The following is a 15,134-nucleotide window of genomic DNA, read 5'->3' as shown; positions in this document are numbered from 1 at the left end:
AAAAGTCTGAATACTTAAGTAAATAAGGTAGTTCTGTTTTTTTAATTTTTTTACTGTTTTTGCTTCATCATTATGGGGTGTTGTGTGTAGATTGATGAGGAAAAACAATTATTTATTCAATTTTAGAATAAGGAAGTAACGTAACAAAATTTMGAAAAAGTGAAGGGGTCCGAATACTTTCCAAATGAACTGTATGCATAAAAAAAAGTACTATGAAAACACTTCTCAGCGTGCATCCATACATTTGCCCAGAGGGATCATGACTAGCATCTCAGAAGTAAAAACGTGTGCATAGAGTATATTGTAATATACAGTATGAAACTATTTTAAGAAAGAACAGGGTCGTGTTCATTAGGCACCAAATGGGAAAAAACTGGAAGGGACATTCTGTCCGAAACTCAGTTTAATTATCCGTTTCAAATAATTTAAAAACGTTTAAAAACATTTTTTTTAATGAACACGTCCCAGGGTTTAGTCACTCAGGATGCAACAGAAGACAATTTCTTGGTATGCTAACAGAACAAAGGCTAGAGGCAAGGTTTTCAACCAACACAACTTCAGAACTCTTATAAAAAAACATATTACCAACACAGCTACCTGATACTGTATCTTTTCAGACTGCAAAGTAAAAAACAAAAGTCAAGTAAAATAGAAAATCCCCATAATTTTWTAAACAACATTTTCAGAAACATACTAAACATAAGTAAAAGAAAAAAATATATAACACCCATCTTGAGTATTGCAACTCCATGATAAAAGGCTTGTAAAGACATTACTAAAACATCCCTCCGTGAATCACTTTTTGACCATGTGTCTAGTTCATTCTCCTCAAGGTACAGAATTTATAAAAGTAGAGTACTAGCTAATCTTAAACTTCACAATGCATTACTTACAGTATCATCTTACTGTATGTGTTCTGCCACAGGTTTATTTGGGACTCTGACACGTATGTAAAAGTTTGATTTAGAGCCATTTGTACTGTCAGAGCAGTAACCAATACAGTATGCATGCTTTGCTTACACCTACTGTGCCAGCCTGTGGCAAGGTACGGTATTAAAACAAAGTGTCAAGTCCCTGATTTCACATATTTAAAAAAGACTGCCTTGTGGGCAATCAAACACACACACACACACACAGTATGACAAAACCTGATTAAAAAAAGCTAATATTCCACAAATCCTTTAAAAATGATACATTTAGACAATTCCATCTATCAACTAGTCAAGTGTATATTCCAAAATGGCAACAAAAAAAAATACTAAAAACTATAATTTCTGTTTTCAAACGGAGGTGCAGCTTCTTGTTGAAGGGAGGCTAAAGGATGTGCTGGGTTGCGGTTTGTGCACTTCTAGATAGGGCTCGTTAGGAGCCATTTACCCTTTCTTATACATTGCCCACCCATGCCTGTGATTCTTTAGAGCCACCAATGTCGAATCTGATCAGTGAAAGACTGCATCATCCACTGTCTGTCTGGGAGTTGTCCTTCTGTGGTGGTGGCGGCCGTAGGAGGTTGGTAAGTGTTTGCCTTCTCGGCAGCGTCTGAAATTAGAAGAAAAAGCCTTTGAGGCTCTGAGGTGAGAATTTGAGCACGCTACCTCAAGCCCCTTGTTAGGGGCAGCAGGTAGCCTAGTGGTTAGAGCGTTGGAATAGTAACCGGAAGGTTGCAAGATCGAATCCAAGCTGACAAGGTAAAAATCTGTTGTTTTGCCCCTGAACAAGGCAGTTAACCCACTGTTCCTAAGCCGTCATTGTAAATAAGAATTTGTTTTTAACTGAATTGCCTAGTTAAATAAAGGAAAAAAAATAAAAAATAAAGTGTTTTAGGCATGGAGGTCGCTAGATCGGGCTTCTTTGCCATTATGGCTTCTGTGACAGCATGGGCAGCACCAATTTAGGGCTTTCTCTATTTTAAAGTAGTCAATTTCTTCTTCTTCTACTTCTGAGTCTAAACAAACTGAATASGTGCATACTGCCACCTGGAGTGTGTTGTCTGAACATGTGTAAAGCCAAAGTTGGTGATTTACTCACTGCCACCTGCAGTTATGGAATGTTTGCTCAGTGGCTGATTTCTCCTGATAACCTGGATGGAACTATGTGATCCTTCCTTAACCCATAGGAAAAATAGTGAAAGTCCTCAATGGCGCTGCCCATGCTAAAACAGGCTTTGGGGCACATAAAAAAAAAAAACATTTTATATATTTAACCTTTATTTAACTAGGCAAGTCAGCTAAGAACTAATTCTTATTTACAAAACCCTAAACATGCACCCGTTGGGGTCCCCAGGACAGAGTTTGGGAAACGCTAAACTACAGCCAGAGGACGGGTACATGACGGACACATTGTTGTTTTGCAGTTCTCATATATTGTTCATATGGTAAGTACGTATTTGTTGCATGAGAAATAGAAGAAAAACTATTACTGCCACCAGTACAGGCATTGTGAAAAACACAAGGCTCGACATCAATGAATTGCATGGTAGGCTTTCCTTTGGCCACTTCTGCTGTTCACAAGTGATTTCCCATTCCATAGGGTTATTTCTCTCCCTAACACTGGTTGCTCCGTTTCAAAGGACACTCCACCACAGAGGGACACTTGAAAACGATGGGGGAGGGCTAAGTGGGGGTTATTGGGATTGAGCCTATCTATGGGTTTAGGCCATAGCTAGACAGTACACATCCCATGCATAGGGGACAGCAGCAACCGGGCCTGGTACTGAGTGTGCCAGCAAGGCATGATAAGTTAGTGATCACTCATAGGTTTGGGTGATTAGCAGGTGAGAGGTATACTGAGTAGGACTTTAGTTTAGGCATGCCTTCTTGATTATTTTTGTGTATATTATAATTTTTTGGTCACAATTGAACAACTATGTCCTGCTTGGGCTGACTGACTACAGAGTCCAGACAGAGCTCACCCTGGACCCTGGTAAGTACGTGTGTCCTAATTACTTAAGACAACACCGGTCAGCTTAAATCGCTTACATTCATGCTTAACGCACACATTAATATCAGGTTATGGCCCAGTTAGTTAGCTTGGACCCCTAGACATAGCTTAGGTAAAACTATTTTATAGTCTAGGTAATTGATTTCAAAACCCCATTCAGTCCTACATTTTTGGCCATGCCATCAGCAATAGATGTTTTGATAACCGTGTAAATCTCTATGAGAACTGCAAAACAACAATGTGTCCGTCATGTACCCATCCTCTGGCTCTAGTTCGGCGTTTCCCAAACTCTGTCCTGGGGACCCCAAGGGGTGCATTTTCCCCCCTCAAAAAAACCCTATGGGAAAAATGAACGGTGGAATAACGATTGGAACATTTTCCGTTTGACCGCTAGGATTTATGACACAGGATTTATGACACACCCTGCATTCCAAACCGACCCCTAGCTACTCCTGTAGATCTCGAGGGATTGGATAGGAATACGCTAAATATGCCTTTTGATAGGCTGGATGTAATTTACGCCATATTATTCCCACCTATCCAGCCCCTTTAGATCTATAACAGTGTCAGAAGAGGAGGAATTCGAGGCACATACAAATCCAGTGCTTGGATCACGATACCTCTTGGCGTGTAGACTCACTACAAGGTGAGGATGCGGAAGGACTTTCGTAATTTGGGTTAACTATCACTTTTAAGACCACAGTTGATATAGTTACTGCTCATTCTATTTGTATGGTGCTGACCTGTGTTTCCAGTCAACGAGAAGTTAGTGACCGTTGRTCTGGCCCTCCTCAGGCCCGGGCCCGCCCTCGCCATACGCTCCGCCGAAGGCGGCCTCGTAGCCTGGGTCGTACGCCTCTTCCTTGATCGCCATCCTCTTAGCGTCCTCTGTAATGGGGAGAAAAACACAGAATTCTTGTCGTTTTTGTCGTTGTAATTTATCTGGTAAACAAAACAGTTTTCAAATCAGCTCCTTCAGGTGACTAGGGAATACKTTGAGACCATGAGATGGGACAGGACCGTGATGGGTTTTCATTTCATTCTTCAAAATGAAATGTCTTATTGTACCATATCATAATAAAATGTACATTTTATATTAATTAGGTCAATGATGTTCCTGTTTGAATAGTCATTATAGCACTGCCTGCAGCATGTTCTCTTACCTTTGGCCAGTCCCAGGTCAAAGCTGTACTCCAACTCCTGAATCTCGTCAGATCGGGCCACGCCCCTGAGCTGGTTCCTCAATTCCCTCAGCTTGATGTAGAAGTGCACTTTGTCCTGGGCACGGGGAAACTGGGCGCAGCGGGCACTCGATGAGGGCATCAGATACAACGCCTGTATGGGCGAGGGCAGGGTTACATGTCATTTCAAAGGGGGAAATGGCACGGTACTGCCACTGTATGCTCAATGCCAATGATCATAGTTAAAATGCTGACTATTTAAAAATATTTTTTTGGTTCGATTTGAATCTTTAGTCCAAACGGTGACATTTTGATCAGTTATTGTGAGAAAGAGCTGGATCCAGGATGTACTTTTTTTTCCAACTCTTCCATTTCTTTATCATCCATTCATCATGAAATACAGTATCTGGAGCACCACAACAACACGCACACACTACCAGGTAGCAGAGCCCTTACCACTTCACAGTCCGGTATCTTGTGTGGCTGCAGACCAAAGTCAAGCTTCTTGGGCTTTTTACCAAACATCTCTCTGCAGAACATTTCATAGATACCTGAAAATACACAGAATTTCAATGGTTAATATCAAATTTCAATGGAAAGTTCTGGCCACTGGAATTTCTCCTCTTTATTAGGGATATGTAGCTACTTACATTTTCCATTGAAAACAGCTATGAGGGGCTTGTACTTTTTCAACTTCTCAGCAAGAATCAAGGCGCCCTCGCGTAACTCCTTGCTGTGAAGAAACATAAGATTTGTGTCAAACATTGTATTCCATCTATGTGAATTCAGCTTGCTATGTGGCCACTGTTCGAGACAAATGTCTCCATCGCACTCATTTTTCAGCACATTGCAGACTGACTTTAGGTATTTTATTATTTTCTTCCTAAGCTTACGTTGACAGGTCCTTGCTTCCAGGCGTTGTCCTTGCCACCATGTTGGTGAAGCCGATCTTATATTTCTCTGGCAGGCTGGTGTCGCTCATGTGGTTAAGCTGCTCATCAGTGAATCCGGACAAGAACAGGCACTTCCCTGAAGAGGATAACTACGCATTAAAGTCATTGTACCATTATTTTTCTGAAATTGGGGTGAAAATCTGTATGCTCTCCGCACTACGCATACAACTGCATCATCCTGTTTGGCATGAGTAACATAACATTACCTTGAATGTAAAGTTTAGCAATGTATTTGATTCATAAATGGTGTTAGAGTAATGAAAGAGCTGACAAAATAAATACTAAGCAGGAAGATTGATTGATGATGTTTTCAAAGTAAGAGACTGAATATATACGCAAAGCAACTTACAGAAATGGTTTCCATGGCCAGGGAACCATCGTCCAACATAGGCTGCCACGAGGCCTGGGTTGATTCCAATCTAGAACAAAAAAGTTGCATATTATACTACCGTTTTTTCTCAATAGAGCACGCAAGACAGAACGCTTTGCAGCTGAAAACGAAAATAAGCATTTCTCATTGGACAAATCAAGTAGCGCCATTGTCTGGCGCACATCAAAAAAATGTCTGGCACAAAGCAACAAAAGCGGTGAACTCACGATAACATAGTCCAGGTTGTAGTCAAGGATGTCGGTCAGAGTTCTACTCATGACCTCATCCTCAGTCATGCCTTTGAAGCGGTCCCTTTTCTTCTTGACCTTCTTGAAGGTCTTGTCTATTTTCTCCTGCGTGCCGTCTGCCTCTTGACCCTCCTTACCTTTCTTGGGCTTGGGTCCCGGTTTGGCCTTGGGTCCCGGTTTGGCCTTGGGTCCCGGTTTGGCCTTGGGTCCCGGTTTGGCCTTGGGCATTTTGGGTGGCTTGGGTTCCTTTGGTTGTGCCGTTCTCCCTCGCTTCTTTGCTGGAGCTGCAAGAGGGAGAGATCTTCCAATCACCTTGCTGTGAACCTTCACACTAGCCTCGACTGTCACAGGAACACTGATTTGTCGATGAAACATTTGTTTTTATATCTGTGGGGAAATGCATCAAAGAACACTTCCCCCACAAATTAATCAACTTTAAATCCATCAGAAATACATTAAGGCTCATGTCCGTTATTGAATACAGCTCTGCGGGAATAAAGAACCAGGGTACCTTTCGCTATGTTGGCGGGCTCTTGCTGAGCCATGAGCTCATGACTGACAACCATATGAGCCATGACCCTCTGTCTTGGTCCCTCTGTGTAGTGAGGGTGAGGACTGTGATGGTGGTTGATGCCCGGCTACTGCCCCTGCAGAGCTTGAAGCTGTTGAGTAGACTGAATCCTGAAAAAAGGAAGACAAAAAAAAAGACCCCCAGTGTTAATTATATAGCTGAAATACACTGACTATGCCAAACATTAGGAACGSCTTCCMAGTATTGCGTTGCAACCCCCCCACTTTTCTSTCAGAACAGCCTCAATAYGTCGGCATGGACTCTACAAGGTGTCAAAAAGCGGTCCACAGGGATGCTGGCCCATGTTGACTCCAATGCTTCCCACAGTTGTGTCAAGTTCGCTGGATGTCCTTTGGGTGGTGGACCATTCTTGATACACGCGGGAAACTGTTGAGCGTGGAAAAACCCAGCACCGTTGCAGTTCTTGACACAAACCGGTGCGCTAGGCACCTACTACCATACCCCGTTCAAAAAGGCACTTAATTCACCCTCTGAATGGCACACACAATCAATGTCTCAACTGTCTCAAGACTTAAAAATCCTTCTTTAACCTGTCTCCTCCCCTTCATCTACACCGGTTTGAAGTGACATCAATAAGGGATCATAACTTTCACTTGGATTCACCTGGTTGGTCTGTAATGTTTTGTATACTCAGTGTARATTCTAGTACAGGGTTTCCCAAAGWRGGTCCTCGGGACCCACGTTTTGGGTCAAACGTTTTAGGTAGCCTTCCACAAGTGTCCCACAATAAGTTGGGTGAATTTTAGCTGGTGGAACTGTGTTAGGTTTGTAGGCCTCCTTGCTCGCACACGCCTTTTCAATTCTGCCCACAAATGTTCTATAGGATTGAGATCAGGGCTTTGTGATGGCCACTCTAATACCTTGACTTTGTGGTCCTGAAGCCATTTTGCCACAACTTTGGAAGTATGCTTGGGGTCATTGTCCATTTGGAAGACCCTTTCGACCAAGCTTTAACTTCCTGACTGATGTCTTGAGATGTTTCTTCAATATATCCACATAYTTTTCCATCCTCATGATGCCATCTATTTTGTGAAGTGCACCAGTCCCTCCTGCAGCAAAGCACCKCCACAACATGATGCTGCCACCTCCGTGCTTCACGGTTGGGATGGTGTTCTTCGGCTTGCAAGCATCCCCCTTTTTCCTCCAAACATAACGATGGTCATTATGGCCAAACAGTTCTATTCTRGTTTCATCAGACCAGAGGACATTTCTCCAAAAAGTACGATCMTTGTCCCCATGTGCAGTTGCAAACCGTAGTCTGGCTTTTTTATGGCGGTTTTGGAGCAGTGGCTTCTTCCTTGCTGAGCGCCCTTTCAGGTTATGTCGATATAGGACTTGTTTTACTGTGGATATAGATACTTTAGTACCGTTTCCTCCAGCATCTTCACAAGGTCCTTTGCTGTTGTTCTGGGATTGACTTTCACTTTTCGCACCAAAGTACGTTCATCTCTAGGAGACAGAACGCGTCTCCTTCCTGAGCYGTATGACGGCTGCGTTGTCCCATGGTGTTTATACTTGCGCACTATTGTTTGTACAGATGAACGTGGTACCTTCAGGCGTTTGGAAARCGCTCCCAAGGTTGAACCAAATTATTTTGGTTATTTTTCCTGAGGTCTTGTCTGATTTCTTTTGATTTTCCCATGATGTCAAGCAAAGAGGCACTGAGTTTGAAGGTAGGCCTTGAAATACATCCACAGGTACACCTCCAATTGACTCAAATTATGTCAATTAGCCTATCAGAAGCTTCTAAKGCCATGACATCATTTTCTGGAATTTTRCAAGCTGTTTAAAGGCAGTCAACTTAGTGTATGTAAACTTCTGACCCACTGGAATTGTGATACAGTGAATTATAAGTTAAATAATCTGTCTTTAAACAATTGTTGGAAAGATTACTTGTGTCATGCACAAAGTAGATGTCCTAAAAGACTTGCCAAAACTATAGTTTGTTAACAAGAAATGTGTGAAGTTGTTGAAAAACGAGTTTAAATGACACCAACCTAAGAGTATGTAAACTACCGACTTCAACTATATGMGTGTGTGTGTGTATATATATATTATATTCATACACATGTGTCTGTGTGTGATTGGATCTAAGATCATAAGTCTGTCTGATTGCACAATAAATTAGGCATGCAAGTAAAGAAAASTAATTCTGTGAATAACTCAATTCAATACATTAGGTAATAGGATTTCATAGATGTAGGTTTCACAATGAATAAGTTYCAATCAAAACATGCTGTTATTTCAGATMCACAACATTTAGCCATTCAAGGGGGATTTCGTTCAATCGGCGTCCTCCTGGGCCTCCTTTTGACGGGGTAAGAACTCAACACMGTTGAAGATATTCTGAGGGGACAAGCAGTCATCCATACAGCTTTGCTTCTCTTTATGGTGGACTTACTTTGTTAGTCTGATCAATATTCATATTGACATTATTATTCTGATTTGGATATAGCACATTTCCTGGTCATTGTCAATGTCTGGCATTGTAGGATTAATACGTCAGCTAGCAAGTGTCAGGGAGAAAAGTCAAAAGGATAAATGTTGTGCTAGACTATTGTCGCTTTAGTAACTTGTTTGTCAACAAAGTAAACAATCACACATTCTACACCTACTTCGTCTACAGTGTACTTTCAATCCAAATCTAAGCCATTATGGATACCTAACGTTAGCTGGCGAATATAGCTATGCAAACTAGCTTAGTTAGCTATTCCGCTAAATAGCATGGATGAATGACTTGCTAACTAGCAATGAGCTGGTTCGCTGTCCAATGAATACYAATCGTATGTAATTGATCAAATGCATACATACATACCTCTTACAGATATGTTTAAATGTGTTTTTCTTTCTTGAAAACGAATGTACTCTATCAATTCCTCTTTGGACTTGCTAGCAAGCAACAAAGAAAGAGATGCACGTCAACTTTGACATGGGAATATACCAACATGATTAATAGGGAAACAAAGTAAAAACGTTCTTCTCCTGAAATAATACGTCAACTTTTAGTGCATGTATAACAAACATTTATATTGACATCAGGGATTTATGCTAATATAATATGAACTGCAAAAAATATACATAACCCAAGCCACACTCCCCCCATATCAGCGTTGGTTTGCTCTACGGACTTTTAAACTCACGAGGTGGTTTTCAATTGGCTTCCAACCCTCTGACCACTTGCAAGCAGGCAAGGTTGCCGTTTCATTCATTTGATATGAATTAGCTACATGAGAATATGCATTTAGATTTTCTTGTATTACTGTTTCGTGAGCGAATTAAAGCAGATGGTGGTAACCAATTTATAAGCCTTTCTGGTGGGCCTATTTTGTCCTGCTTAGTGGCACGCGCTGTTGAGTGTTGGCCACATGAGAAAAGAAAAGCTACTATTCAGATAGAGGAAATAAATGACMYAGGTGTTTTTGGCGTTACTTATAGGCCTACTATGCTACAGTAGGCATATATGCTATTATATTCGGTTCTGTTTAATACTAATTAAACATTGTGATCTTGCAAGACATTGATTTGAWTGAGCTTTGATCTAACTTTACTAAACAAGCACCATTGTGAGAAGTTATAATCTTCTATTTGTAATAATAATAATAAGTGATGAATAGGACTGTTAGGCGCAGGCTAACAGATGAGGATTCTTTTTAAGCGATTTGAGCGCCCTTCAAATCATGGTGCTGAAAGGACGGCACCATGACCAAGTGGTCACATATGGTTCTGGGCTTCACTGCACAAMAGTTATATGAACATCAAGGCATACACGTGGTGAATTTGGATCCTAGATCTCTTTGCTGTGATAAGGTTCATGTGCTGGATCAGTTTATCTGCATATGCAATAGTAGTACGTTTCCATAAGCTAAGCACTCGAACAGTAGGGTGAGTTRAAGTGCGTCTTACATGAGCCCCAACTCCATAACAAACTGTTTCGAGGACAGCAGTTTTAGCAACCCCTGGAGTTCTGTCTGTAGCAGTTCTTATGTCGGATTAGGCCCGCTCAAAGTGGCGAATCCTCCAACCTATGGGCCTCGGCACACACTACAGTTATTCATCATTCGCGCTCTGCAGAGGGAGAAGATGGGGAAGAAACCACCATTTACCTACATATAAACTGCTATTGCCTGCATATTTATTTACWTTGTCATTCTATAATTTTCATGCAATTTATGTGGTAATTAAATAGAATTTGAGAATTTACCATTGTTAATTTTCCAGAAATACTTTTTACCAGCGGCGTGTGTTCTCAAATTGAAAAAAGTGAGGGAGCACCCCTCACCTGCACTATGGCAGGACTACATCCCTGCTGATATGTCAATAAACTTGGGAAATGTAAAATTCTGGTTACTATCTCTCTAGTTGCTGACCATTCAAATGAAAGTTGCATGTTATTTATTCACAAAACGAACACATCCAGAGTCATAGTATTCAACCTAACAGTCTTAGCCTATATTTAAGCAATAAGGCCATTGGGGGTATGGTATATYGCCAATATACCAAGGCTAAGGGCTGTTCTTAGTGCCTGGATACAGCCCTTAGCCGTGGTAAATTGGCCATATACCACAAACCCGGAGGTGCCTTATTGCTATTATAAACTGGTTACTAACGTAATTAGAACAGTAAATAGTACTTTTCTTGTCATACCCATGGTATGCGGTCTGTAATAAAACGACTTTCAGCCATTCAGAGCACTAACTATTCAGTTTATAATATTAAATTAATAGGCTCTTTCGACGCATTATGACACTGTACTTAAGCATTCTACTCAGCCAGCCGGTCTATGTCAACAACATCAACATCAAGATAGCTACCTGTTTGGCACTTTACAACTGCTGCCTGCAAGATCTCCTTCAAATGACTGTGAACGATGTTAATCAAATTAAGTCATTTTCTGTTACCCCTATGTGCAAGAAACATTACTGTTTTAAAAATGTGAGTCAATCTACATTGACAACTTTTAAGGTGGGTAGCTAGCTAATGTAGCTAGCAAGCTACCTTGCATTGCAAACTGGATAATTTCATATACAACTTTTTAATATTTAATCTTCTGTGCCCGGTGCTGGTTSAAGGCTCAAGCAAGCCCTCAGCTAAGAAAGGACAGCTGCAAACCCTGGTGAACTTGTCATGTCGAAGATTTACAATCCATCTCTTCCGTTCGTCTTCTAATATGGGGAATGTGTTGAAGCTCAACACAAAGTTGAAATTCGCCATTGCCTACCTTTGTGTCGCTGAAATCTTAACGATTTTATTTTACTGAAATCATGCAGATTTTGGATTCGAATTCAAGCCTTGATCTTCCTCTCATCTCATGAAGCACAACAAAGTCACTTATACAGTGCCTTCAGAAAGTATTCCTATCCCTTGACTTATTCCACTTTTTGTTACAGCCTGAATTTAACATTGATTCAAAATGAATGTTTCTCACCCATCTACACAAAATACCCCATAATGACAAAGTGAAAACATGTTTTTTTTAAATTGTTGCAAATTATATTGAAAATGAAATACAGAAATATCTAATTTAAATAAGTATTCACACCCCTGAGTCAATATTTTGTAGAAGCACCCTTGGCAGTGATGTAAAGCTGTGAGTATTTCTGGTTAAGTCTCTTAAGAGCTTTCATTTGCCCATTTATTCTTCAAGCTCTGTCAAATGAGTTGTTGATCATTGCTAGACAACCATTTTCAGCTCTTGCCATAGATTTTAATGTAGATTTAAGTCAAAACTGTAACTTGGCCACTAAGGAACATTCACTGTCTTCTTGGTAAGCAACTCCAGTGTAGATTTGGCCTTGTGTTTTAGGGTTATTGTCCTGATGAAAGGTGAATTATTCTCCCAGTGTCTGGTGGAAAGCAGACTGAACCAMGTTTTCCGCTAGGATTTTGCCTGCGCTCAGCTCCATTCCATTTACTTTTTTACACAAAAAAACTCCCCAGTCCTTAACGATTAAAAGCATACCGATAACATAATGGACCCACCACTATTCTTGAAAATATGGAGAGTGGTACTCACTAATGTGTTGTATATGCACATAACACTTTGTACTCAGGACAAAAAGTTTTTTTTTTTACTTTAGTGCCTTGTTGCAAACTGAATGCATGTTTTGGAATATTTGTATTCTGTACAGGCTTCTTTCTTTTCTCTCTGTCATTTAGGTTAGTATTGTGGAGTAACTACAATGTTGTTAATCCATCCTCAGTTTTCTCCTATCACAGCCAGTTACAGCCTGTAACTGTTTTAAAGTCACCATTTGATTCATGGTGAAATCCCTGTGCGGATTCCTTCCTCTCCTGCAACTGAGTTAGGAAGGACACCTGTATCTTTGTAGTGACTGGGTGCATTGATACACCACCCAAAATGTAATTATAACTGCACCATGCTCAAAGGGATATTCATTGTCRGCCTTTTTTTTTTTTACCCATCTACCAATAGGTGCCCCCCTTTGCGAGGCATTGGAAAACCTCCCTGGTCTTTGTGGTTGAATCTGTGTTTGAAATTCACTGCTCGACTGAGGGACCTTACAGATAATTATATGTGTAGGGTACAGAGAGGAGTTAGTCATAAAAAAAATCKTTTTAAACACTATTATTGCACACAGTGAATCCATGCAACTTATTATGTGACTTGTTAAGTATATTTTTTACTCCAGAATTTATTTAGGCTTGCCATAACAAAGAGGTTGAATACTTGACATTTCAGCTTTTCATTTTGAATTAACTTGTCAAACTTTCTAATACAATAATTCCACTTTGTCATTAAGTCCCTTTTAAATTAAGGCTGTAACGCAAAATGTGGAAAGTCAAGGAGTGTGAATACTTTCTGAAGGCACTGTAGATGATTTGAACATGAAGTGCGAAAAATGCTCATATCGATCTGGAATGGGATTTGTAACACAGATGCATTTGGAAACTTTGCAAGGGAAACTAAACCGAAGCATGGATTGCTGTCATACCTTGTCCATAGACTGCTTACAAGGTAAGGAAACCAATGTGTCATTTTGTGATTTGGATGAAATAGGCCTGTCCCTTTTTAAGGCAGGACCAAAGATTCAGAAATGSCAGCAACGTTCTTCCACTACARACAAGGATTCCTCAGAAGTTTCGAACAGATTGAAACAACCCTGTGTACGGAGCTTAAGGATGGCCTTCAATACAGGATCCTACGGAAAACATATGGATGGCGAGGAGGTAGGAAACGAATCAGCAAATTAAAGTATATTGTGTGCACTCGCAATGCAAGCAGTACAACACGCGCACCGGAGTTGGACAATAAAGGACACTTGCCAGTTCTGCAGGCTGACCCTCAGGCAATTGACGTCACCCTCTCCACTGCCGCGATGGAGGTCTTCATCCTTTATTTTACTGGATTTTATTTTCCAGTTAAATGTAAACACAAAAACAAAGCTGCCAGACATATACACTGTAACGTGGAATATTGCTTAAGGCATACAACGACAATAGAACAACAATATAATCATGACAACAACACAAGTAGTCAGGTAGGCGTTTACAATTAGTTCACAATCCGTTTACAGTTAGTTCACAATCAGTCTTTATCCAGAAGATCAAGAAATGGACCCCAAATCTTTAGTCATCTTTTGGAGTAGTTGGTGCTGTATCAGTGTATTTTCCCCCCCATGTTTATGGTGTTGATCATTTTGGCTAACCATCCCTGGAAGTGGGTGATTTCCATTCTGTGAGGATTTTGTTTTCTTCAGCAGCAACCAATCTGAACATCAAAGCATGTTGTTCCTCGTAAAATTATTTAAAATGGGATTCTGAACAACTGAAGAGAATAAGTTCTGGATCAGGTTCAATGGCCCTCTCATACACATTTGAATACTATTCAAAAATAATAATAATTCAACCAGAAGTCATTTAGAAGTGGGCTTAGCCAAAAAAGATGAGTGAATGAGCCCTCTGGGGTTTTACATCTGTCACACATTGGGGAAACCTGAGGGTAGATTCTATGTAGTTTGTTTTTGCAGTAAAGAAGTCTGCATTACATTATTGTACCAATTGATACCCGTCATGGATGGAACGAGAGTTAATTCTAGACAGGGCTTCTCCCCAGATATCAACTCTTCATCCCAGGTCTCCTTAAAATGACTAGTAGAGCCCTCTGTATATTTGGAGAAAAAAGGATACAAACTGGGAGACTAGGTGTTTTGAGTTGGGAGGGCGCTGTAACAAGTCATAAAATGAGCATTGCACAGTGAGGGTTTCAAAGTTTGGAATTTTCCCTTTATATAGTGTCTGACTTAGAGTTCAAATGTGTTCTTCCTTCCTAGGACCTTGTCAACGTCCTCTGTCGAATAAACGTGTATTTGCCTCCCTCTGGTGGTCGGCTGCATCATTACATTCATTTATATCTCTTCACTGCAACTTTACTTAAAAGGAAAAACATTTATCCAGCTCAACTGCTTCAGGGCACAGACATGGCAAAGCAATCGCTGAATTTGTCTCGAGCAGGCAGATCAAAATACATAACTTTTAAAGCTCTACGATAAAGAATGCGACCTACACACTTCCTTAAACCTAAAATGAGTTAAGAAGGAATTTTGTGTGGAAGTCAAACATTTGTTTTATGTCATTGGCAGACACATTGCACATGCTTAGAACAACATAATTGAGCTCGTTACATAGCCCTTGTCCCCTTGTCTATAGGTGGGATGCACACTGTTTAAATGGTCCAAATGTTGATTTAGACATTCACAAATTTAACAGATTTTGACTATGACCAATGTCATTACATACAAAAATTATTAACACAACATGCAACAATTTCAAGGATTTTACTGAGTTAGAGTTAATAGAAGGAAATCAGTCAATTTAAATAAATTCATTAAA

General features: G+C 40.4%; 1 protein-coding gene across 1 annotated transcript; it reads right to left on the bottom strand.

Moving 5' to 3' along the window:
• Positions 1–817: 817 nt before the first annotated feature.
• Positions 818–9,210, bottom strand: LOC111962113 (G/T mismatch-specific thymine DNA glycosylase). The gene is made up of 10 exons (XM_023984949.2): positions 9,100–9,210; positions 6,204–6,373; positions 5,672–5,976; positions 5,424–5,493; positions 5,015–5,150; positions 4,772–4,854; positions 4,578–4,672; positions 4,104–4,275; positions 3,684–3,828; positions 818–1,539 (listed from the first exon to the last, which is right to left on the bottom strand). The coding sequence occupies exons 2-9, from the start codon at positions 6,265–6,267 to the stop codon at positions 3,707–3,709; spliced, it is 1,047 nt and encodes a 348-aa protein (XP_023840717.1). The 5' UTR covers positions 6,268–6,373; positions 9,100–9,210; the 3' UTR covers positions 818–1,539; positions 3,684–3,706.
• Between the last annotated feature and the right edge of the window lie 5,924 nt (positions 9,211–15,134).

Source organism: Salvelinus sp. IW2-2015, linkage group LG4q.1:29 (genome assembly GCF_002910315.2).
Source record: "Salvelinus sp. IW2-2015 linkage group LG4q.1:29, ASM291031v2, whole genome shotgun sequence".
Classification (NCBI taxonomy): Eukaryota; Metazoa; Chordata; class Actinopteri; order Salmoniformes; family Salmonidae; genus Salvelinus; species Salvelinus sp. IW2-2015.
This window is presented reverse-complemented; position numbering and strand designations above follow the sequence as displayed.